Source organism: Pollicipes pollicipes, unplaced genomic scaffold (assembly GCF_011947565.3).
Source record: "Pollicipes pollicipes isolate AB1234 unplaced genomic scaffold, Ppol_2.1 Scaffold_6686;HRSCAF=7923_pilon_pilon_pilon, whole genome shotgun sequence".
NCBI classification, from domain to species: domain Eukaryota; kingdom Metazoa; phylum Arthropoda; class Thecostraca; order Pollicipedomorpha; family Pollicipedidae; genus Pollicipes; species Pollicipes pollicipes.
The window spans coordinates 25535012-25559378 of record NW_023596921.1 but is presented as its reverse complement, the minus strand read 5'-3'; the positions used below and the strand labels follow the sequence as shown (position 1 = coordinate 25559378).

The 24367-nt window shown below is 61.0% G+C and overlaps 1 protein-coding gene across 1 annotated transcript in view; it reads right to left on the bottom strand.

Moving 5' to 3' along the window:
* LOC119108103 (microtubule-associated serine/threonine-protein kinase 2-like) overlaps window positions 1–14208 on the bottom strand; it is a 33201-nt gene extending 18993 nt beyond the window's left edge. Inside the window, 5 exon segments of the mRNA XM_037231680.1 lie at window positions 202–227; window positions 230–282; window positions 3093–3159; window positions 3711–3813; window positions 14121–14208. Coding sequence (XP_037087575.1) covers window positions 202–227; window positions 230–282; window positions 3093–3159; window positions 3711–3813; window positions 14121–14150 — 279 coding nt within the window. The 5' untranslated portion in view covers window positions 14151–14208.
* Between the last annotated feature and the right edge of the window lie 10159 nt (window positions 14209–24367).

The window sequence follows — 24367 nt, the reverse complement described above, 5'->3', positions numbered from 1 at the left end:
CATGGCTATACTAAGTCGCAGACTTGTTCCGTTGCGCAGGAAACACAGGAACATGGCAAACTTCCAGGCATGTAACGGAAGCAAACGGCTTGTCCAGCCCCGGCAAGCAGGACGTGACCATACAAACACAGAGCATCAGAGGCGGTCACCATTGTGTGGTCTGGGGCATGGCGCCACTCAAGCCAGCGCAGAACCACTCACCGAGACGTTGGAACTGCCCGGAGTGTGCCGTAGCCGGAGGAGGGTAGCGACGCCACCGACCACCTTCGACCGTCCACCGTCCTGCCGGCACACGCCGCGGCGGGTCAAGCTAGGTCAAACGGGGCGACATCAGACGGCCAGCTAGATGGTGCGTAGGGTAGCGGCGACCAATAGTGACGAGCGCTGCGTCCTATTACGTGGATGGGCAAAGCCACCCAAGCACGGACTGAGATAGTCTCCGAACGATTCACATTCCGTAGTGAGAGCCTGCCAGGTCTGAATTTTCAATACGCAAAGGGTCTCATTTAGAAATAAGAACCCGCTTTCATTAGGATACAAAAATCTGATCCAATCAATCACTAGCTCCAAGTATCTCATGTCATGAGATCCATCGCTGAATAGCAAAATAGCACCGTAGAGTTTCGTTCACCAAGCATGCATACCACGGGAACGAGCCGTTCACCTTCACCCCACAAACAGGGTGCAGGAATCTATAGTGTTGAAAATGATGAACTCACCAAAGTTTTATTAAGACGCACCGAAATGACACTTCCCAAACGGAACCTTGACACATATCAACGAGCTTTGCGTACATTAAGCGCCCTCCGAACGCCTCGGGAAGGTACATCCGGAAGCCACTGTATCGGTTCAGCGTCTCGTCGGCGGCTGCTCAGCGACGAGCGTCGGCTGCCGCGCCTCCCAGACCCGCATCGGTCCTCGGCGCGTACTCAGCGGCCTCCTCGGCGTACAGCACCGCCCGCGCGCCCGGCCTTGGCCCGCTCGCCGGCCAGGAAATGAAGAGCGCACCAGACCGACCCCACCGAAGCTCGGGGAAGCGGGCCAGCCACGCCGCGGGCGGCAGCGGCGACCCCGAAACGCCAGAGCTTTGCCCATCTGCTGGGTGGTGAGTGGGCGTGCACACGCGGTGTGTGGTGCCAGAAAGACGACCAGACCCGTCACCACTGCAGAGTTCAGGATGTTGTACGAGCCAGATCCGACTAGAAGTATGTGCCAAATACTATAGAGGGTACAATACGTTTCAAACTGTAGCATAATGCCCTCCATTCATGCTGCAATGCGAAATAACAGAAATAATAGACGTACATAAAGACAGTTCTATCGCATGTGTCTATACAACGCTTTTGCTCCGACACTAGTGGCTATTTCTCCTGCCTGGGAAGTACAACACGTATCACGTTCATGATCCATTCTCCTCCTCCAAAATACCGACTTAATTACTGCTTCGCCAAGATCTTTTACAATTTTGATCCGTCTTATCATCCGACACATGCACGAAAAGTTGAAGAACGCACCACAAACTGGGCGGCCAACATCTGCCGCGGATGTAATTTTTTCGCGCTCACGTCGGCCTATTGATTTGGCCTACGCCGCACATCCGGCGAGGCGCGGCGCTTGTCTGACCAAGCAGGGCCGCAAACACTTCCAAACCCGACCAATACTGCGATCCCGAACGATCAGAAGCTGGATGGAGATTGCGGGTCGGCGGACATCCGCCATCTCCATCAGGAGATGGGCGCGGGCCGAGCTATACATCATCCGCCGGCCGCTGAGTCGGCGTCGGCGTCGGCGGCGCGTGCGGAGCCGGCCAGCCGTAAGGCGGCGCCCGGCGGCGCCAGCCTGCCGGGGTCGGGTCAGCCGGTCCGCCAGAGCCGCGGGACGACGGCGGCCCGCCCCGCAGCGGCGTCACAACCCATATGGCGAGGCCGGGCCGGAAACGGACGATCGATCCGCCACGGGCGCAGGTCCGATCGGGCCGTATCGCGCCGCCTGGCCGGGCTCCAGCTGCCGGAACGCTCCCCTGCCGCACCGCACCGCGCCTCCTCACAGCGCTACGGTGCACGGCTGTAGCCGGCGGCAGCGGCTCAAAACGAGCCATGAAACATTTACCGAGGGCGCGCTAACGTGTACACCACGCGCAGGGTACCGGCGGCGGCTCGCAACACCACCGGCAGCGCGATAATGTGTACACCACACGCGGGGGTACCGGCGGTGGCTCGCAACACCACCGGCGGCGCGCTAACGTGTACACCACACGCAGGGTACCGGCGGCGGCTCGCAACACCACCGGCGGCGCGCTAACGTGTACACCACACGCAGGGTACCGGCGGCGGCTCGCAACACCACCGGCGGCGCTGGAAGCCCTCTCCGCTGGGGCGCACGTGACGCACGCAGCACCGACCGCGCCAAATACTCGGCATCAACGCGGAACGAGCCCAGCACCAGCACCGATTACACGGACGGCTTGGGCTATCAGCAAATGCCATTGGGGCATGGTCAGAACGCGACAAAAAAAGATGTAATGACAACACTGAAGGTGGCTACTCCAAATATACCTGGAACGACGCCAGAACATAGCATACTTGAGCCCATGCCAGCGCGGGACAAAAGAGCTTCGTGCAAGAATGGACTATTTCAAATATTCTTGAGATGATGCCAGCACACGACTACTCCCACCCAATAATGACGATGATAAATGCAAGAGCTAACTGCCCTCCAAATGTGCTTGGGATGGCGATGCACCGCCGCAAGAGGCACTAAATTATAACCGAGGGTACAAGTTCGTCTGACATTGGAGCCATCTCGAAAGTTCACCACACCGGCTGGCGGCATCTGCGGCCCAACAGCTCCTCGGCTCCGGGCTCGCGCACCAACGAATCTCAACTTCTATATGCAAGACGCTCAATTCACATGAAAGTTACTCGTGATGTTTGAAGTCACAGTCATTTGGCCGGGCAACCCCCCCCCCCCCACACTGTTAACTCTGGAGCTGGACTCCAGCGGCCGGGCCCAATGAATCCTGCCCCTCTCCCCCTCCCCCCCGTCCGCGCGCACGGCTGCCGTTCACCGAGGCCGCTCCAGGACGACCTCACCTCTTGACGGCGGCAAACGCGAAATGCTGATTGGGCGACATGTTCTTGGGGCTGTCCACGGGGCTGCCTGCGGGACAGAGGCGTGACGTCACGGCGGGCGGCGGCTGACGTCACCGGCCGGCGGCCCAGACGTCGGTGGGCGGGACGGGCGGCTGTGCGCCGCTGGCAACGCACCCGGCCGCGGCGGCGCTGCCAGCGGCGCGGCGGGGCGACGCGCGCAGACGTGGCCAGGCTGCAGGCGGGCGGTGGGTAACAGCGGGCGTGCGCCGCACTAAAAACAAGCGCGCTGTCCATTAACTGGAAATGGACGACGCACGACACTTTAAACGGGTTACAACAGCCCACGCTAGTCGCAACAGTGGAGCACACGAAAACAAAGACGAGCGAAGTGGTAAAAGACTCAAACGAGGGAGGTAAAGAGAACAAATGGGAGGGACAAGCGAGAATAAGAGGACAGATGGGAGATAAGAAAACAGAGAGGGCCGAGTGGAAGCAGGAAAGGCGGATACGGAGAGGACAGACGTCAGACGGAGACAGAGACGGAAAAAGAGAGAGGCTGATGGGAGACAGCACGACGGCGCGAGGGAGGCAGGAAGCCAGGCGGAGAGGGACACGCACCTGGCATGGGCGAGTGGCACCGCGGCAGCGTCGGTGACGATGTGACGATGACGGAGCGACGCTGGCCCGACCGCGACGACCGCTTGCTGATGTTCAGCTCCTTCTGCAACACACGGTCGGAGGGCGCCATCAGGCGGCGGCCGCGCCACACCGAACCGACGCGGACCGGAGCAGCACACAGCGGCGTCGACTTCGACGGCCGACCGCGGCGGAGTCGGACCGTTGACCGGGCGGTGACGTCCCGGTCCCGCCGACCTGCCGGTCCGTCCCTCCGCCCCCCGCGCCGCCACCAAAACAAGGCCGTCTGTCACCCGGCAGACGCACGCCGCGCCGCGCTCCTCCAATTGGCGCCCGCCGCGTGACGTCACCGGGCCGTACGGTAGATATCATAAACAAACGGAAGGCGGCGGCGAGCAGCGCGTCACACGCACGGCGTCGGGTCGGACGCCGCCCAGGTCACCGAGGCGCCGGGCACGCAGGTCGGTTGACAACGCCCACGGGCCGAAGCGCGAACACCGGCGGCGGATGGCATGTCGCTTCCGTCGCGACGCCGCTAGGGGAACACACACGTTTGACCCAACGGCCTACCGGGACTGGGTGTCTTGCGCGGGCGGGTAGGGTGTCGGGCAGGACGCGTTAGGCTGCGGACGCTGCTCCAAAACGCGAAGGGAGCATCTAGTCGGTACACTTTTTAACAGGGCTGGACTGGGTAACGAGTCGTGCACACAGCTTGAACACCGCTGCGGCCGACGAGCTCGCGCTGAAAGGTCAGAACACTCTGTACCCCCGCGTAACGCATGAAAACGAAGCGTGAGTGACATACAGCTGCGTCAGAAAATGTTGTTAGTAAAAACAATATTATACACGCAGTAGCAGTTCACTTTCAATGACAAAATACACATGGTCACCAACCCAAGGCAAATATGACCAGTTTGTGACCGTCGTAAGGCAAACCATCAATACATATCCATTAGCTCGCAATGACATAGCGTTAACGTGCGTCCTTGCGGATGAATTAGGGCAGGGCACCAGGCATCTGGACCGGCCAGAATGTTGACCTGAAGTCAGTCACGCGGACGTGACCTGTCACGACCTGACGCGACCAGGTCGCTCACCGGTGCCACCACACCTGGCATTTGTCCACACCTTGCTTCACTCGTGCAGAGGGTCTCTAACATTCTTAGTTGAACTAGAACAAAGCTAACTGGAAAAGAGGCAAAATAATCCGTCCGCCTTCACGTGGGCATGAGAACAGAGGGGGCTGCGTGCCGGCTACCACACCACTACACCGGCAGGGCGGGGCACGACCGGAGGGGGGCTGCGTGCCGGGTACCACACCACTACACGGCAGGGCGGGCACGGCCGGAGGGGGCTGCGTGCCCGGCACCACACCACTACACAGCAGGGCTGGCACGGCCGGAGGGGGCTGCGTGCCCGGCACCATACCACTACACGGCAGGGGGCAGCAGGCACGGCAGGCGGGCACGGCCGGAGGGGGCTGCGTGTCCGGCACCACACCACTACACGGCAGGGGCAGCAGGCACGGCAGGGCGAGCACGGCCGGGGCTGCGTGCCCGGCACCACACCACTACACGGCAGGGGGCAGCAGGCACGGCAGGGCGGGCACGTCCGGAGCTTCGTGCCGGGTACCACACCACTACACGGCAGGGGCAGCAGGCACGGCAGGGCGGGCACGGCCGGAGCGGCGTGCGGGGGTACCACACCACTACACGGCAGGGGGCAGCAGGCACGGCAGGGCGGGCACGGCCGGAGCTGCGTGCGGGGTACCACACCCACTACACGGCAGGGGCAGCAGGCACGGCAGGGGCGGGCACGGCCGAAAGGGGCGGCAAGCAGCCAGGCTCATGTTTCGCCCGCAACCAATGCAAACACCAAGGGAGGGAGAAGTCCGAATACACCTTGTCGGCAGGACCGAATGCACCTGTCGTACGCGTCAGTGAATCCTCGAGACGCTGGCCTCAAGAGCTGTACCATTACCAGCCACCATAATCATCTGTCTCTATGGCACCCCTAGCATGACATGCCAGGCCATGGCAAATGTCAGCGGTCGCATTTGTAAATAATTCACGATTGGATCATTTGTATCTGGCGGTAGGGACGGCTTATGTTGTCATAAACGGAGCTTCAACCAAAAAGTCCGGGACGCAATGGGCTTTGAGAGTCCATTTTTCCATGAAACGCCATGGACCTCACGTTATTCCCCGAAATGTCAGAGCAAATTGACGACCCGTCATAACCGACCTAGAGTGCTCGTGGCGGCCTACCATACCCGATCCATGGGTCCGTGGCGGCCCACCATATACGACCCATGAGGTCCGTGACGGCCTACCACACACGACCCCATGAGTCCGTGACGGCCCACCCTACACGACCTATGAGGCTCGTGACCGGCCACCATACACGACCCTATGAGGTCCGTGACCAGCCCACCACACACGACCCATGAGATCCGTGGCGGCCCACCATACACGACCATGAGGTCCGTGACGGCCCACCACACACGACTCATGAGGTCCGTGACGGCCCACCATACACGACCCATGAGATCCGTGACGGCCCACCAACACGACCCATGAGGTCCGTGACGGCCCACCACACACGACCCATGAGGTCCGTGACGGCCCACCATACACGACCCATGGATCCGTGACGGCCCACCATACACGACCTATGAGGTCCGTGACGGCCCACCATACACGACCTATGAGGTCCGTGACGGCCCACCATACACGACCTATGAGGTCCGTGACGGCCCACCATACACGACCTATGAGGTCCGTGACGGCCCACCACACACGACCTATGAGGTCCGTGACGGCCCACCATACACGACCATGGTGCTCGTGACGGCTCACCATACTCGACCCATGAGGTCCGTGACAGTCAGTCATAAGGCCCGACCCAAAATGTCCGGACAGCAGCCAGACCCGACCCACAGCGCCCGAGCAGCCGTTAAGCACCACCCTTGGCGTCCGTGACAGCCGCCAGGCCTGACCGAGGTGCCTTTACAGTCCGCCGGAGCCGGCCCAGACCTGACACGCCATGCGTGCCGCCGGAGCAGGCTGGCCCCGACTTCGCCGGACACGCACACCAACAAGCCGACCTAACACGACCTCTGCCGGCCGCGAACCGTCCAGCCGGCGGCCTGAGACGCGGCGGACGATCCCCCGGCTCTGCGGAGCTGATCGCCAGCGTCGACCCCTCTTCAACAGAGGACGGCCCATGTGGCAGACACGGCAGTCTTTCCCGGGGCAGATCCACAATCTCTGTCAGTTCGCTTAGAGCCTATCGCCCTCCGCCCTTCCTTGGAAAGACATCACATGTAATGCACCCATTTTACTCCTAGCAAAACGGCCAGAACGTTCATGTCTGCTCCACTCCAACACCTGAACGCTCAGATCTCTGCAAGCCTCTCAAACAATGACCGGCGTTGTCTTGCTATCTCTCTTGACCATGGCTCTGTGGCCCCCAACATTCCCTGCAGACGGGCCACAAGAACGCAAGTCATCGCATTATTCGATGCACCGTCCGCATGACTCATCGCTCCATTTACAGACACCCACACCGGGGAAGCTCACATGATTCAGATGTTGGAAAATCTCCAACAAGCCTGCTTTTCACACAACTGATTAAAAGTACGGCATCTGTACTAAGTCGCAGTGGATTTGGAGGCTTTCATTCCACATGCCACCCACGCAACCGTCTACAATTGGCTACCGAGTCGCTAAACAAGTCAACGGATCGAAGACCCCAGGAGCAAACCGTCACCCTGACTCCACGGCACACAACCCACTTAACACATCTAACACACGCATCTAACACCAACTCCTGACGCCACCTAGCCTACCCTAGTCCCCTAAGGGTACAGGCGCCACAACACATCACCACTATCGCCGCGGTCTGTCGGCAGCTAGCGGAGTCGGTATCCGTGCTGAAGCGGGCGGGGCACGCTGGGGACGCGCCGCGCCTGTGGCCGGGGCCCGCGGCGGCGGCAGCGGCGGCTGCGGCGGCTGCGGCGGCGGCCCACCTACCTGCAGCTGCATGGAGGCCAGCGGCAGCGAGAGGGGGTCGCTGGCGGCGGCCACCCGAGTCCGCTGACCGAGCGCGACATGGCGCGCCGCACCACGGCCAGCTCGGCGGCCGGCAGCGCCGCCTCCGCCGCTCCCGGCATCACCTGGCACGACACACGCACAGGCCCGACCGCCCCGTCACCAGCCAGTCCTCCTCCGGCAACCGGTCCGGTCCACCACCCCGCCCTGGCCGTGGCCCTGCCCTGCCCCGCCCTGCCCTGTCCTGCCCTGCCCTTCCATGCCCTGCCCTGTCCCGCTCTGCCCTGCCCTGCCCTGCCCTGTCCCGCTCTGTTGCCCTGTCCCATCCCGTCTCGCCCAGATCCACTCGGCGCAGGCCAGCTCAGGTCAGGTCGGCCTCGCTCGGGACAGGACCCAAGCACACTGTTATGTGCGATTGACGGCTTTCCTTGAACCATCACGTCCGATCGACGCGTCCGTAGTTGTTCGCAGTCTCGTTGCGTCACCAGTGCTGTTTTGTTTCAGTTGCATCAGCGGTTGCCCACAGGCGGTCCAGCGGATCATCGAGACGTGTAATCGGGGAAGCGCGAGGACGTAAGCTCTCCACTTCCTCAACAGTTTGGCTTAAGGCAGGGGGAAATCCGATCGGTCGCCGTGTACCGTATCCCACGAACCAGTCGGCCTCTCTCCCCCTATCTCTCTCTCTCTCTCGGGCGGGCCCACGGTCGGCGTCAGCTAGCCTCCGCCGGGCCGCGGGACGGCCGTGCTGAGGAAGCACACCGCCCGGCCGACCACCACAGGGGCGGCGTACATGGGCGAGGCCGCACTGGGGACGGCGACAACACGGCCCCACGGCATCTCGTCGGGACGCTGCGGCGGCCCTGCAGCGTGGCACATGCTTCAGATGCACGTCACTACAATCGCAATGTCGCCATTATTCCGCACTTCACCCAGCGCTCCGTGTTCACTTTTAGCCGTATAAACTACTGAACGTGGTTCGTCCCAATGAAGTTCAAATGATACCACTTCCGGTCACAGATAAAACGCAATGGCGATGCGCGCAAGCACACAGGAGACATGCTCTAAAATTACCCGGATCCCGAACACCCCGGATCTTGACGACCGGCAAAAACGCCGCGACACTTCAACGAGACGGACCGAACACCAAATCCAGTCGGCCGGACACGCAGCTTACAAAACATTGGACACCTCCGAACGCTGATCCCTTCTCTCGGAACGACTATTTACCCCAGCCACACAGCGCCGCGGACAACCCGAGCCCTTCCTCCATCGATGCGATACCACCAGCGGCGCGCGGCCGGCCGCCCTCCGGCTCTATTGGTATCACGTGATCAGCCCAGCTCCAATCGCGGCCAATTGGCCGAGCGGATGAGCTCTCGAGCCTAGCGGGCCGCTCTGGCCAGAGGCGGCCTCGCTGACGCAAGAGGGCGAGGTCCCGGCGGACGCGGCCGAGCCGCCGCGCCACAACCAGGCGTCATCCGTCAATTAGCGCCGAGACAGCCAGTCGGCGGGAGATCAGGAGTGCCCTGAGAGCATGGCGGAGGCGCCGTGCAGACGGTCAGGCCGCCAGGCTCGTAATACAGACTGGGATGCAGACTGGGCGGGCTGGACCAGGGCACGGTGGCCCAGATCACGTCAGATCGGGGCGGACCCACGCAACGACGTGGGGTGATCGAACGCCCAACGGAGCGCAGAATGACGGGCAGCCAACAGGCGGGGAGACGAGCGCCCCGGGTCACCTGCAGTGGCTCCTTCACACACGGCACAGCACACGTGCAGAGCCAACAGGCGGGGAGACGAGCGCCCCGGGTCACCTGCGGTGGCTCCTTCACACACGGCACAGCACACGTGCAGAGCCGACACGGGGAAGCGCTCTCCGACCGGCCGAGCGGCGCGCTGGCATGCCGCGGACGCGGCCGTACCGGCAGCAGCTGGCGTTTGGAGAGCGTCAGGCGTACCATGCTGGCCGCGAGAGCTGCGAGGCGGCTGGGCAGCGGCGCCGACACACCGAACGTCACTGGCGCCCGCCGCAACCACAGCCGCCGCGCCGCCGCCGCCGGCCCACCAAACACGGCCCCGCCGGCCGACCGGCTACGCACAGCACCACACACTGGGCCATGCCACCGCAAAGCCGGTCAGAAGCAGCTCCTCCAGTCCAGACATGACATCAGTTTATCGCTGCACAGCGGGCCGTCGCTAACAACTGCGAAGTCAACATACGTGAATGCGATGTAAACTTAGTCACGTGGTCCTTAGACAACAGAAAACGCTGCGGCTTCCCTCCAGAATATGAATTGCAGATGACGGGCAACAAGCGCCTAAACAAACCTAATAAGATGTAAATGATACGACAGAAAGGCTATATGCAGAGCCGAGCTCCGCTAACTCCGTCCCAATGGATGTCAATGTCAATGTCACACCGTCGGAATGTCACACCGTCGGAATGAGGCGCCGCCGTCGGGTCATGCTGCGCCTCTGGCATGGCACACACTTGTAGACCTGGAGTGCGTAGTCACACCGTCGGAATGAGGCACCGCCGTCGGGTCGTGCTGCGCCTCTGACGTGAACACACCAGGTCCGCTGCCACTTGGCACCACCACACCAAAGCCCCGTTACACAAGCCTACATACTTCGTGTGAGCAACAGAGGCATTTAGCTCCTGCCTTTCGGCGGAAGAAGCCCCGTTACACCAGCCCACATACTTGTCATTTCGAACGCCTCGAATTCCAGACCCGTCGTGGGGCGTTTTCCCAGCATACTGAAATTCGATTACGACAGAAGAAAGACCCACAACTAGCTAAGCCTCGCCACACACCGCGGTCGCAATGATCTCAGACGGAGCGACCATTTTACATAAAAACGTTATATGTTGCCTCGCTTCTGCTATCAATATCTGCAATGATATGAAAAATATGCCATTTTGCCACGAAAGCAGCGCCATGCAGAGGATCGAAAGTGCGTTCACATCTCCGCCCTGCTGAGTGACTACAAGCTGATGACTTTGCCTGTTGACAACTCCATGCTTACGCGCGCTTATCAAAACCCATGACATGCTTCCACAAGGAAATAATCCGAAAACAAAGTCGCATCAGACATTCATCCGCGTGTTCGCGACGGAGCTTGTGATATAAACATCAATTACGATTCACAAATCCGTTGTGATCTGTCACAACTTGAGCCTTCCGTATGCCCGAACGGCGGGCCCCGAAGCCGCAAACAAGTTTGGCCAGCTTCGAAGCCGCGCCGGTTCCGGAGTGCTCCGACCGTCGGCCCCAGCTCTAAACGGCCGGCCGCCGCCTGTCTCAGCGCAGCTGGGCCCGACTGCAGGCACGTAGCGCGGTGTTGTTGCCGCCGCATGTTCTGCGGTTCGCTGACCTGGCCCGGCCGGCTCAGACGGTCGCGTGGATGCGGGTAAGATGACGTAAATTGCGTCATTATTTGTCGCGGTATGTTTACTGAATGTTATCGCTTAGTCTCCATCTGTCATTCGGGCTATTTACATAGCAGTTGTAGAAACATCGGCGAACAGATGTATGGGTAGGCTGAAACGGAGGGGGCGAGTAACAAACCTTTTCAGCTAGGCCTTTCCCAGCTCTGACGTCGCTCGCGTGAGCTTTGCCAGCCACGGATCTCAGGAAGATGGCGTGGACACATGGGGAAGTTACTTGCACGTCATATGGCAGACATGATGACGGGTCATTTGCACGTCATATGGCAGACATGATGACGGGTCATTTCATTCAGAAGTTGATGTGCCCAATCGTGTTAAAATAAGAGATTATCTGAGAACATCGTAACGATACGTGCTGACTCGCCTTTATATCAAAATGTTTTGAGTAGAGGCCTGACCACATGTACACGTAATTCGGAACGCCCAGTCACATTTGTGATGAAGGTTCCTGCGCTGGAGGCGCGTATAAATGCAACTGCTTTCCTAATTACATAAAGCTAGCTAGTTAAAACTTATCGTGAACACTTTCACACGGTGTAGCAGCGATTTTGTATGAAAACCCGCGGCTCTAGACTTCTGCATTCAGGTCGCAGGACACTGCTCGACTTTTGACGTCCTCAAAAACAACCATCGCGGCCGGCACGTGCGGGCCTGCCTGCTCCGGAACACGACGCGAGCCACAAGTTCCCTCGCTCCGCCCTTTCAACGCCAGCCGACCGGGGCGCCGCCTAGCGGTGACCTCCAGCGCTGCACACCGGCAGCCCTGCTGCTGCCAATCGGGGCATAGTTGCACGATCCGGGGGCATACCGGCACGTGCGGGGCGCGGCGCAGCCTCTGACGGCCAACGAGGGTCAGACGGCTGCCGTGCCGTGTCGTGCCGTGTCGTGCCGTGCGCTCATCAGCGGCTGGCGGGGGCCGCCGCCGCCGTGGGGGGCGTGACGGAGCGCGCGAGGCCGACCTGTCGTCGGCCGCCGCCGGGGCGTGGTCCATGGTCCGTGGTCCGTGCGCCGAGCACTGACAGCCGTGCCGTTGGGTGGGGGACGGTAATCAATGGTGGGACGTCGCTGGTTGTTGGCAGGCGGCAGGTGGTTGTTGGTGGGCGGCTGGTGGTTGTTGATGGGCGGCAGGTGATTGTCAGCCGACTTTCGACGCTAGCTGACGATTGCCTGCCGTTGTCAATGGTCGGCGACCGCGGGCCATCATATGATTGTGAAATGCTGGTTGGTGGTAGGCGGTCACTGACCAGACGCTGCCTGGTCGCCGGCGTTGTCTGGCGCGTACATCACCTGTTCTTAAGCGCGCTGGGCCCAACAGCCTCTCCCGCTGCTGTCACGGCACATCATGCACAACCTCCTTGGACGTGCCGTGAAGGGCAGCACGAGCCGTGAACGTCCGCCTGGTGAGACGATGACGCCCGGCCGCGTCTGGTCACGCCCGCCGCCTCGTTCCGACGGGCCGTCACCGTCCGGAGTCCGGACCCCAGCAGCCGGCGCGCTGAGTCAGACCAGCACCGCTGCACGCTGCACGGCCTCATATGGCCGGCGAGCGGCAGACCACCGCGGCGGCAGACCACCGCAGCGGCCCCCACCTTGAGACAGGCCCGCTATGGCGCATGGGGAACTTCAGTGCAGCCGGCCAACGCATGCAGCCTGAATTCCCAGCGGCCAGCGTGCACCTTTGCGGTTCCAAAAAGGGCTACCGCGCACGCCTTTACCGTTCCGCCGATATGATCGCAGAAACGGATCACGCGGTGACGCAACCCTTGACCTCGAAATCGCGGCAGCGCCGTGCATGCCGCTTGCTTGACAAAGAGATTGCGACCATGCCTAATCACCGCGCCCGGCGCCGGTGAGAGGCGCCGGGGCGAGGCGCTGTCGATGGTCGGGCGCCAGGGCAGACGGGCCGACGATGGTCCGGGGCTACCCTCTGTGGCCGGGTGAGGGCGGCTCCAGCCTCCAGGCCACTGTGCCTGGAGCCAGCCAGGTCGCCGGAAGACCAGCACCGATCAGCGAATCACACAAGGCGGGGAGAGAGCACGGATGCACAGCGTGCTCCAATGGGGTCAAATAATGCTGCCGCAGGAGGGGAGCCGTGAGTCATTGCTGCCACAGACCCAAAATGCAACGAAATACAAATGTTACGCCGAAAGCGTCCAGCGTTCCGGTGGGATGACGCTTTAAATCTCATCGCGTGCATGCCGTGCACTCGAGCGTCCGGAGTCCGACCCCAGACTGCCACTGATGGCAGCGCATGGAGAGCCAACGCTTCAACGAATTAGAGTGTTCCGATGGGAACTTCTGGAAAAAGCCCCAATGAAGCCCAAACCATTGTTTTCAAGTAAAAACTTATCAAAATTCAGCGCGAGTTAACCCGAGGTGTATTTGACGCACATGTCGACCGTGTCCAGCGCATGAACATCACGTAATCAAAGTTTTTGTTTGCTGACTGATCGCAGCTGATGTAAAGAGAAAGGGGTGGGAGCGTTCCCAGCATCGTAAACCCCGACCTGCACCGCCCAGTTCGCCGCCGCTTCGTGCTCTCCCATCTGTCGCACAACGCACTCTTATTTCGTAACTTCCCAACCAAATCGTGCATAGCAATGATCTTTCGTAAATCTTCTCCCAGCCGTCCTACGCAACATCGTTTCACGATACCGGAGGATAACCGCAACACACAACAGCTGCACCGCTGCACAACCAGAGCGTCGTCAAGAGCGCCACATATGCCGTCACCGCGAGCCTTAGCGCGTGCCAGGCCACAGATAGCAGCAAAGACCAGGCCGGTGAGCCGAGGTCGGCCGCGGGGCGCGGGGCCGCGACACACGTCCTCCAGCCGACCTCCGCACCGACCAGGGGCCACCACTGCCGCGCCGCCCGCCCGCCACCCACCTTGAGCTTGGCTTTAAGCGACTCCAACATGGCGTGTCCGGCGCGCTGGTCCGCCGCGACCCATCAAACGGCGCCGCTCTCGCGCACTCCACCGCGGGCACGCTTTCATTCAACCCGATCGACTGCGGCGGCGCGGCGCGGCGTGGCGCGGCGCCCGGCCTTGGCGTCCCGGTCCGCGGCCGCGGTCGGCCGGCCGGCCGGCCCCAGCCGCCGCCGGTCAGCTGACCCGGCCGCGCCGTACAACGGTCTGACGCGTCACCGGGCGTGGGAAATGGCGGCACCGCGCCGGCCGCCGCTGATCCGCCGGCCAAGCGGCCCGCCGCCACCGGCACACCCCTGCCGCGGCGGCCGCTGCCCCGCGCCCGTGAATCAGCTTCCGGTCACGACCGGCGCGCCGCCGTCCGCCGACCGCTATCGCTCCGCAGCACGGCCAGAACGGCGTGGGATTTCAGAGGCGGCTCGGCGGCGTCGCCACGGCGTGGTGGCGGTGACGCTGGGGCTCTAGTGGCGGGCGCTTGTGCCAGGCTCCGGGACGCGCCAGGGGCCTCGGTGTCAGTAGTGCGTCACAGGCCCTGGGACCGGCGGAGCGCGGCGGGCCCCAAGAACCGGGACGGATCATCGGAACGATCCTCATGACAGGCTCTGCAAGTGACATAGTGTGAAAGACTCCAGGGATAGCCGCACTCCACCGGCCCTGAGGGCGACGGGTAGTGACAGACCTCAGAGACGGTAGTAAGTGCAGCCATTACGGACGGCGATACGTGACGGGACTTGGCGACGGCAAGTGACATGCTCTGCGAACTCCATGGCGTGGCCGGTTCCTTGAACCAACGTTGGCATGCCGGCGCGATGGCCGGCGGTACGTGCCGGCCGCGCGCCTCCTGCTCCTCTGAACGCGAGCCTGATTGGGTAAGGCGGCAGTCTCACTGGGCGAGAGGTGCGGTCCCGAGCCATATCCGGCGCCGTGCCCGTCTGGTGGCCGCATCACCTTCGTACGCCCACCGGCGGGCCCTTCCGACCGCTACAGATCCGTGAGCAAGATCGAGGGGCAGCGAACATAGAACAACGGCGGAGTGAGGCCCGGATGCGTTAGATCCGCAAGCGTGCCACCATCCCGCGCAGTGATGAAAGACAGTAGTCAGCAAGTCACTGAGGTCTATATAGACATGTGACGCTTCCATCCACCCCGGGCGAGAATGCCAACAGGAGTGGACGGGACTGTTCAACAGCCTTGACCGGCGTCGTCTGTCTGCCGCCGTTCGCACTGGCTCGGAGCGGGGCGGCGGACACTGACTGACCCGGTCACTGACAGCCGCCGGCCGCCGGCCAAGTCGTCGCCGTCCAGACGGCCATCCTGACGACTGCTGGCCGCCGCGGACCGCTCGGACGCGAGCCAAGCGACCGCTGCAGCGAGCCGCGCCCGGCCGTCTGCCCACCTCCGGCCGGGACATCCGCGGCCGCCAGCGAGGCCGCCCCTGGTCGCCGCACCAGCAGCGTCCCGCCCGCGGCCGCCAGCGAGGCCGCCCCTGGCCGCCGCACCGGCCGGAGGCACAGACGCCCCACGGCCGACCCAGAAACGACGGCGATGGCGGCGGCGGCGGCGGCGGCGGCGGCACGACCCGTATCGGGGCCGCAACGACGCTAAGACGAAACACACCGCCGGGAGTAGACGTTGACCACCGCTTGCACAATCCGCTGGCGACAGGCGCGGCTCCCCGAGTCTCACCGCCAGCCGTCAAGCAAGTGCCGACAGGTCAGCGACGGCCTCCTGCGGTACATATCCCTCCTAAGACCCGTGAGACGCGGTGACAGACCGGTCCCGGGCGCCACGAGCACCCCGCCGCTCGCCGCTGTCCAGGCGGCCGGCCGGGCCGTCGTGTGGCCTGTTTGCCGGCGTGAGTGTCCAGATATGTGTCACGGACGGCCGGCGCTGCGCCATGCGGCACACGCGCCCAGCCAGGGCCGGGGCCTTGGTCGGCGCTGACCCGCCGCCGAACGGCCGACCGGTCAGCCGCGGGCGCAGAGATCAGCCGCGTGTCACGCAGGCTCATGACGTCAAAGCGATCGGTCTGCGGGGACGGCTCTGCCGGCGGCGTTCGACAGGGGACAGCTCTGCCGGCGGCGGTGGCGGCCGGCCGCGAGTCCCAGTCGACACTCGGCCGTCTGTGGGCGACAGCCGGCGGCCAACACGCGGCCGATTGGCTGATATTGCCGCCGTCCCAGGCCGGTGGTCAGCATGCTGATGCGGCCTGCACCGGCCTCTCGCATCGACACGGACACCACAACCGCGTCGTGCTAGCGACCGCTGCACGACGGCTCGCGGCCGGTCCGGCCCATCCGCGAGCCCGCCAGCGCACGCTGGATCTGTCGCCAAGTTCGTGAAAGCACGGAGGGCCTGTAGGTTTCGTCAACGCATCAGCGCAGTCGTACGACAAACAATCGTGCCAGGCAGGCCGCCCTATTAATCGCAGCTGCGGCAGGTGACGCCGACTGCGCGCCGGCCGGGGAGACGGCCAGACGATATAACGGCGAGATAGCCCCCAATGCGGCCGCCGCCAGCTGGGCCGCCAGATAGCGCCGCACGCTTTACGCCGGCCTCGCTCCATGGAACCGGACTGAGTCGGCGTTGGCAAGACCTCACCTCGTCCTGCCATCCCAGACCGGCGGTAGGGCGGCCACCATCTGAGCCCGTCATCTGCGGTATGGCCGCGGCCGACCCGCTGACAAGAGAGCCAGATACCAGGAGCATAACGAGATCAGGATGTCAGATGTTAGAGCCTGGAAATCGGATCGCTACAACGGGTTTTATTGGACAGATCGGACCAGACGGAGCAGGGGATCACGCAGATGAAGATCAGCAGATATCAGAAGTTCGGGCATATCAGACCAGATACATCACCAGTGACCTAGCAGATCACACCGTATCGTCATATTGTCCGAAATTCGAGCCGATCAGACCCAGCGACGTCGAAAAACGTGCTGACAGGTTGTACGCATCGCATCACCAAGCGCCATCGGGACGTGATCCAGGACAAGCTCAGCGGGGATCTACCCTGTTCGTAAAGCGGCACGGTCGCATCGTCGTGAACCCGACCGGCGTCAGGTGTCGCTGGGTTCGGGCAGAGCCCTCGCGAACACGAGGCGGCCCTGGTGCGGAGAAGCGGCAGCCACAGATGGCCGCCGCGAGCCACACTTCATTACCCCCGCCGCCGTCTGGGTTGGACGGCGTCGGCGTCAGCGGGGACGGGCCGCCAACAGTCGAGCGTCATCAAATGGACCAGCCGAGGCTGCAGGGCTCGATAATGTCGAAGACACGTCACGTGATGCTGGCAGGCGAACCATCCATCTGCTGTTCTCCGTGATCGGCCAATTCAGCTCTGGAGCGTCTGAGATCGTCAGCCGAATTCCCGAGCAATTCCCGTAGCCGACCGACCTGACCTGATAAACCCCTCCCCTCATCCCACAGCACTGTCTGAGCCACCGAAAATCAAGCAGCGTGGGAGGCGAAGACAAAGCAAGAAACATCCGGTGGTGCTACACAGCCATCGGCAACCGCGCTCCATGCCAGCCTTTCTCAGCAACCCCGGGCGCGAGCGGTGAGACTGAGCCCCGGGCTGAGACCAGTGCGACAGAGCCCCCGGGCTGAGAACAGTGTGATAGAGCCCCGGGCTGAGAACAGTATGACAGAGCCCCGGGCTGGGAACAGTGTGACAGAGCTCCCGGCCGTGAACAGATTGACAGATCCCCGGCCGTGAACAGTGACAGAGCCCCCGGCCGTGAACAGAAGTGACAGAGCCCCCGGCCGTGAACAGAGTGACAGAGCCCCCGGCCGTGAACAGAGTGACAGAGCTCCCCCGGCCGTGAACAGCGTGATGACAAAGCTGGAAGCCGCAGTGTTCATGAGCGCAACGTCGCCCACCGCTGCGTCCACTATGTCACGAGTATTGCAACAATGACGCCCGGCAGCGCGCGTGACGAGACAGCAGTGTGAGGAGCGCTATGCTGAGGCACAAACGTGCGCTTGACCCGCGGTTCAGTCCGCTTGCCCCCCGGGGGTTAGCCGGCCCACCCCGTGCTGCGCGACCGCCCATCACGGACCGGACGGCGGCAGGGTGCCACCCAGCCCGCGTCGGTCACGACAGAGCACGACATCGATCCTGACACGGGGCGGCGTCGACCCGTCAGACGTCGGTCAGGTCGGGGCCGTCTGACCTCACTGCCATCGGCAGGTCAAGGTCGGCCGGCCCAGCGGCCACCGGTCAGCTGGCAGCCGGCTGGACGTCCGGCGGCGGTTCGGAGGCACCTGCATGTGGCGCCGCATTCGGGTGGTCCAGACGAGCGCCCCCACAGCTGAGCGCCGCTGCCGGCAGCCCCCTGGGCTTCCCCAGCCGCCAGCCCCCAGGGCCTCCCCAGCCGTCGGCCCCAACGACCCCCCCAGCCGCCCCAGCATCGTCTGAGATAAGCCGTAGGCGCGGTTAGCCGCAGCACCACACCAGGTCCGCGCCTCCTCGCACTGCTGCTCGCCGCACCGCACACACGGGACCAGCTGTGGCCGTCGGCCTCGGCCTCGACCCCAGCGGCGGCGGCGGCGCACCGCCCCCGACAGGCCGCGACTCACCTCCGACTCCTCGGCCTGCCGACGACCCACTCCGGCGGGCGCGGCCGCCGCTGCCGCCGACGACGGGACAGACGCAGCGCGCGCCGGCCCGCTCCGCACGATCGATTCTCGGCTCTGACACAGACTGCAAGGACGGCCGCCGCCGGACGCAGCCGGAGCGTGCTGCCCACCGCCGAAAGTCGCTCCCGAAAACGGTCCCGGCTTCAACCACGGCCACGATCAAGGTTGAGAGGCATATTGAGGCGTGGCCTGGACGCGGCACGGCGCAAGGCGAAACGCCGTCAGTAGTCCGCACGTGGTGTTCCATTTATCTTTTTTTGTGAGAACCACTTGCATCCATGCAAAACACCAGTGCCAGCCGAGTAGGCTTTGAGTAAAATCTTACGCGGCGGGGGGAGGCGGAAAGGAGATAACCAGAGTACCAGCGCAGGAAGCTGGGCTAACTGCGGGTGGCCTTAATCTATGATCAAAGCCCACATGAGCGGCACATTAAAAGCACGAGAAAGCCGGCGATCGTCGCTTCCAGTCTGCACTTACGCTCTCTCATAATACAGAACACGTTTTAGCTTTCACGTCAACTGATCTCATAGTTGACCGCAGCTGGAGCATGACGTCGCGCGGCCCAGATCTCGAGGGAATCCTCTCGCCTTGTCCTGTCCGAACGTACCTAGGCTGGATTATGCTAACCTTAACTAGTACAATGTCTTAAACCACGGGAACGTCCCCTGGGGCGGACGCTGAAAGGATGTTTACACGCGGACAGCCCGTCCACATGGGGATTCCTTTCCGTTTTTTGTAGCAGCGCTGATGAGCAGCGGCGGTCGCTGTCAGCGGCGATAACTTGAACCCGGTCACATGGCGGTGCCCGGCACTCGTGCCTGCCAGCCCCGGCACGTCACGGCAGAAGCGGGGGCGGTCGGCACCGACAGTCCTCAGCAGTCGAGGCGCGTGCGTCGGGTGGATTCCTCGCATCCGGAGGCTTTCCGCCCTCGCAGCTCTAATAACCCCGTGCGTGCGTCGAGCGCCGCCCAGAGAGCGCTGCAAAACACGCCCGAGGACGTAAACACGCCGCCGACCGGCCAGCGAATATGTTCCCCGCCGCTCTCGAAGCTGCTGACCGGCGGGCTGCACATCCAAATCCGCCGCGGGCGCTGATGGCTGTGCATCCGGCGCTTCCGCTGACGTCACAGGTCCCCAGCTGGCCGGGGGGAGAGGGGGGGGAGGGGGGGGGGGGGGCGGAGGCCGGAGAGCGAGGCGACCGCCGTCGCCGCCGGCGCGCCGGTCGGTCGATGATCGGCCTCGACGGCGTCCCGCGCGGCCAGAGACCGTCTGAGGCTTGGCCGGCGACCGACGGACGGCTCTCGGGCCGGCGGTGCCTGCCGCCCGCGGCCCGTTCACTCTCAGATGACTCGACGCTGCCGGGACGGGCGACGGCGGGACACGAGTCATCCGGAGAGTCGCGGCTGGAGAGAACGGTATGACATGGTATGGCAGCAGTGGTATGGTATGACATAGTAAGGCAGCAGTGGTATAGTAAGCGCATGGTATGGGGACAGAGTATGGTGTGGGGCCCATACCACCTGTCAGCGAAATTATCGTCACTTTAAATATGAACTATCGGAACGTCTCGCTTCGGCGTTCCGCGCAGCTTTCCTCAAAATCATTCACCTGTGCGGGAATCCCGCCGCGTCACCATTTCCAACAAGCACCCTGCGCTGAGAGCAATAGCGCCCCGCATCGAGAGCAGTAGTTTGGTTCGGCGCATTTCTTTCGCCTCCCCCAGCTAAACTTTGGTTGGCCATACCATCGCAATTTCGAGAACATAATCGTCGCCGGCGAATAAGTGCCTGGATTTTTTTACGTCGGGCTGGAGACCTATGGGAGAAGCGTATCTGTGACGCCGGCGTCAAAAGTTCATTACCGCATGCAGCAACACCTCCAAGGACACGATCACGAACGCTCATACCGGATGCGGTGCCAGCCTTACGCTCGTTTGGATCCCGATGAGCGTTTTGGCACGATTGCTAAACCTAACTGGTGAACTTCAACAGGACGAGACCACACTTTACTAACAAACGACTGACAACAGTGGGCAGATTCTGATCCGACTCACATATTTAGAACTCCGGCGCCCTCGCCTCCAGCCACAGCTCCCGGCCGTCAGCCCGGCCCCTACCCCTACATAGCGCGGCCAGCTCCCCCCGAGCGGCGCTGTGTCCGGCCGGACAGACGGCCCGCCAGACAGCGAGCGCAGCTGCCCCTGGCAGCGCCCCGCCCACAGATGACAGCTGCCAGCTGCAAGTCGGTGGAGGACCCTCGCGACGCGAAGAAATCCAGTGACCAATCGACGCAGACACGCTGATGACACAGCCTTGCGGCTGATAATCACGGCTAATGCGACACGCACGGGTGCAGCAGTCCGGCCGTCACTGGTTTGTGCCAGCGCTCGTCGGGGAACTGAGTCGGGGGATGTGAGTCGAGAGGTGTGAGTCCAGGGATGTGTGTCGGGAGATGGGAGTCGGGGGATGGAATTCGGGAAAGCGAACCTGGAAAGTGAGTCGGGGATGTGAGCCTGGAATGTGAGTCGAGGATGTGAGTCGGGACAGTGAGTCAGGGATGTGAGCTAGGGATATGAGTCGGGGGATGTGGGTCGGGGTCAGACCACTTTGACAGGAACGAATTTGCAACTGGTCAAAACGAATCTGATAAATCACGTGCATCCCAGAAGACAACGGTGTTCGCACCACCCCCCGGCTGAGGCATCGCGTTAAAGACATGAGATCCATTTAGAACCACTAACAGTATCCTGGCACATACTGTCCTTTGCTTGAGTATAATATTAGCACGTGGTTATTAGTGAGCTATAACTTTGCAACGAATGTTTCCGAGCATAACATACTGAGCTCGTTAGGGTAGCGGCGAGCCATTCGACACGGAATTGCAGAGTGCTGGCCATTAGTGCCCCTTAATATTTCGCAGTGTGTCGCTGCCAGCCGAGTTTGGGGTTGTTTGTTAACCCCTCCCCCTACGGTGCCATAGCTCGCGGAGTCGCTAGGGCCGCATTTTACGACACTGCTCAGTCAATACTGCACCGGTTTCAAATGTCTTTAGATTTCCGTAAATGTGACTACGCTCGCCGCATAATTTATCGCAGTTTCGGCCGCTTTAATGAAAACTCGACGCATTCTCCAGGGCTCAATAAACGTCTGGCGCGCGGCTGGCGACCGGCCCCTTCGGACTCCATGCTCCTCGACGCCGCGATTAAACGGAGGGTGCCAAGCTTGCCGTTTGCCGCAGAACACTGCGTACCGTATGGTCGGAGTCAGTTTTCACTGAATAAGACACAAACCAGAAAGGTGAACCTCGCTCATCCAACACCTGGATAAACGAAGCGCCCCAGACGGTCAAAGTCTCATTTTAGTCATTTGCAGGCCTAAGAGGCCGGTAAAAATATTAACAGTGATCGACGAAAGCAATGGCGCCGCGTGGTGCATTGGTCAGTAGCAAATCCTCTTCGAAACTCATGCCCGCGCGTCCACTGCAGTCGATGACAGGTCAGACATTTTACGTGAGCGAAAGCTCAACCTTTAAGCCACCGTAATGACGATCTTCGGATCCTCACAAAGACAAGATCATCGCCAATGCTTTAGTCTGCTTGATTCGTTGAATCGTAATTGTCAAATATCTGACGCTAGACTATCACTTCAACAAAGGATTTTCATCAACACAAAATGCAAGGTCTCATTTTGACACCGAAACAATCTAATTAAGAAGTCCAACAAGCAATTTGACCACTTATTGATGAAACTACATTTCATTTTGTTGACCAAATGATTGGTATGTAGTGACAAGCTACGACCCTTGTTCACTGGGTATCAACTTAAGCAGAGATCCCCATTTTAAACATAAATTACGCGCTCGTCAAGACGAAGCTGGCGAAACTGGCTTCGCAGTTTCAAAAGGACGTCACACAGGTGCCTTAAACAAAAGTGACACAGCGCCGCCTCGCTTCGCCCCCTTCCACTCCTCTCACCCCGAACTTCGGTACGTCCCGGGATTTTCCGTCCAGCTCAAAAAAGATAACACCCACCTCTAACAAAGGTTGTTGTTGTTAATTAGGGTTTTTGGGTGCGCCAACAGCATAGGTCATATTGCGCCCATAACGTTGTCATTTAGTTACGAGGTGAATATATAAAGCGAAATCCGATTTTTGAAAGGAATGAAAACAGTCGTCCACCTTCAAGACGTTGTGAGTGATTACCAAGAATGCCACTTAGCGTAAGGGAGGTAGTGTTTCGCCCAAAGTAAAACAAACGCTCCCGGGCGAAATGCGGACATAGCTTAATTACGTGGTGCACCGTCAGAAAAACAGGGCAGCGAGGGCATCGGGGTCTCTCAGTACCACACAACAAACAGCGGTAGGTTTTGTACGTATGGCCAATACGCGGCCTGCAAAGCACAACTTCTTTTTGCCCCGAATCGCGGAAGATGGAAGACCACAAGCCCAACTCGGGTTTTATATGTTTCAATTCGCTATTTGTGTCATTATTCCAAGAGATCTGCCACTTGTGTTGCAAGAAAGGTACAATGGCTGGATAAAAATTTCGGGCTGGAAGAGGCAATCTGTGCGTACATGGTGCATGTGATGCGCGTTTTGCGGCTGCGTCAGCGAGCCAATTTCCAACGATCCCGACATGACTGGGAATCCAACACAGCGTCACCTTCTTTCCAACTCAGTCCAATGCAGTGAGGCGTATCAAAATGTCTTGTAAAAGGGGACACGATGGGTTGAAAGTTCTCAAGGCCAAGAGGCCGCTCAAAGAACCTGTTAAAACGAGGTGCGATGACTCATTCCCAACTTCAATAAAACAAAGCGACTTGATTATAGCCACCAGTTCGGAGGTGAATACCGACGCGCACCTTGACAGTGTGAATGATCGAATGATGGCTCCACTTACAAATGCACAGCCGACACCGTCTGCAGTTTTGGATCTGTCCGTATAAGTTATTGTGTGCCCCTCGTACGACGCCAAGTGTTCTAGCCCCATGGAACGAAACAGGTCAGGTGTCAGGGTATGTTTCCTTGTTTCAGCCAGCGAAGTGTCTACTCTGGGCGAAATCAGAAGCCATGGAGGGTGTGGCATATGCCGCACTCGCATCACGCTGCAACGAGGAATGCCACTGGCATCAAGCAGAGCCCTTATCCTGGCGCAAAAACGGGCGGAATGTTGATCCGGACCACCATGAAACACAGCCAGTGTTCGACGCGAGAAAACTGCACCATATGTCGGCTGAGAGGGGAATTGCCGTAGCTTTAGAGCATATCTCATGCCAAGCATTTCTCGCCTAGCCGACAGCGGCGGCTCGTGGGCCTCAACAAGAAGGCTTGCGGCAGGTGACGTTCGAAACGCTCCTGTAATGATGCGGAGCGCTGTGTGGTGGATAGTGTCCAAAGGACGCTTGCTTGACTTACTTGCGCTGTCATATACAAAACATGCGTAATCAAGCTTAGAACGGATAAGTGAACAGTATAAAAGCATGAGGGTTTTCCTATCCGCACCATATGATGTACGTGCCACACATTTTAAAATGCTCAAAGCTTTAAAGCATTTGTCTCGTGGGGTTTTGA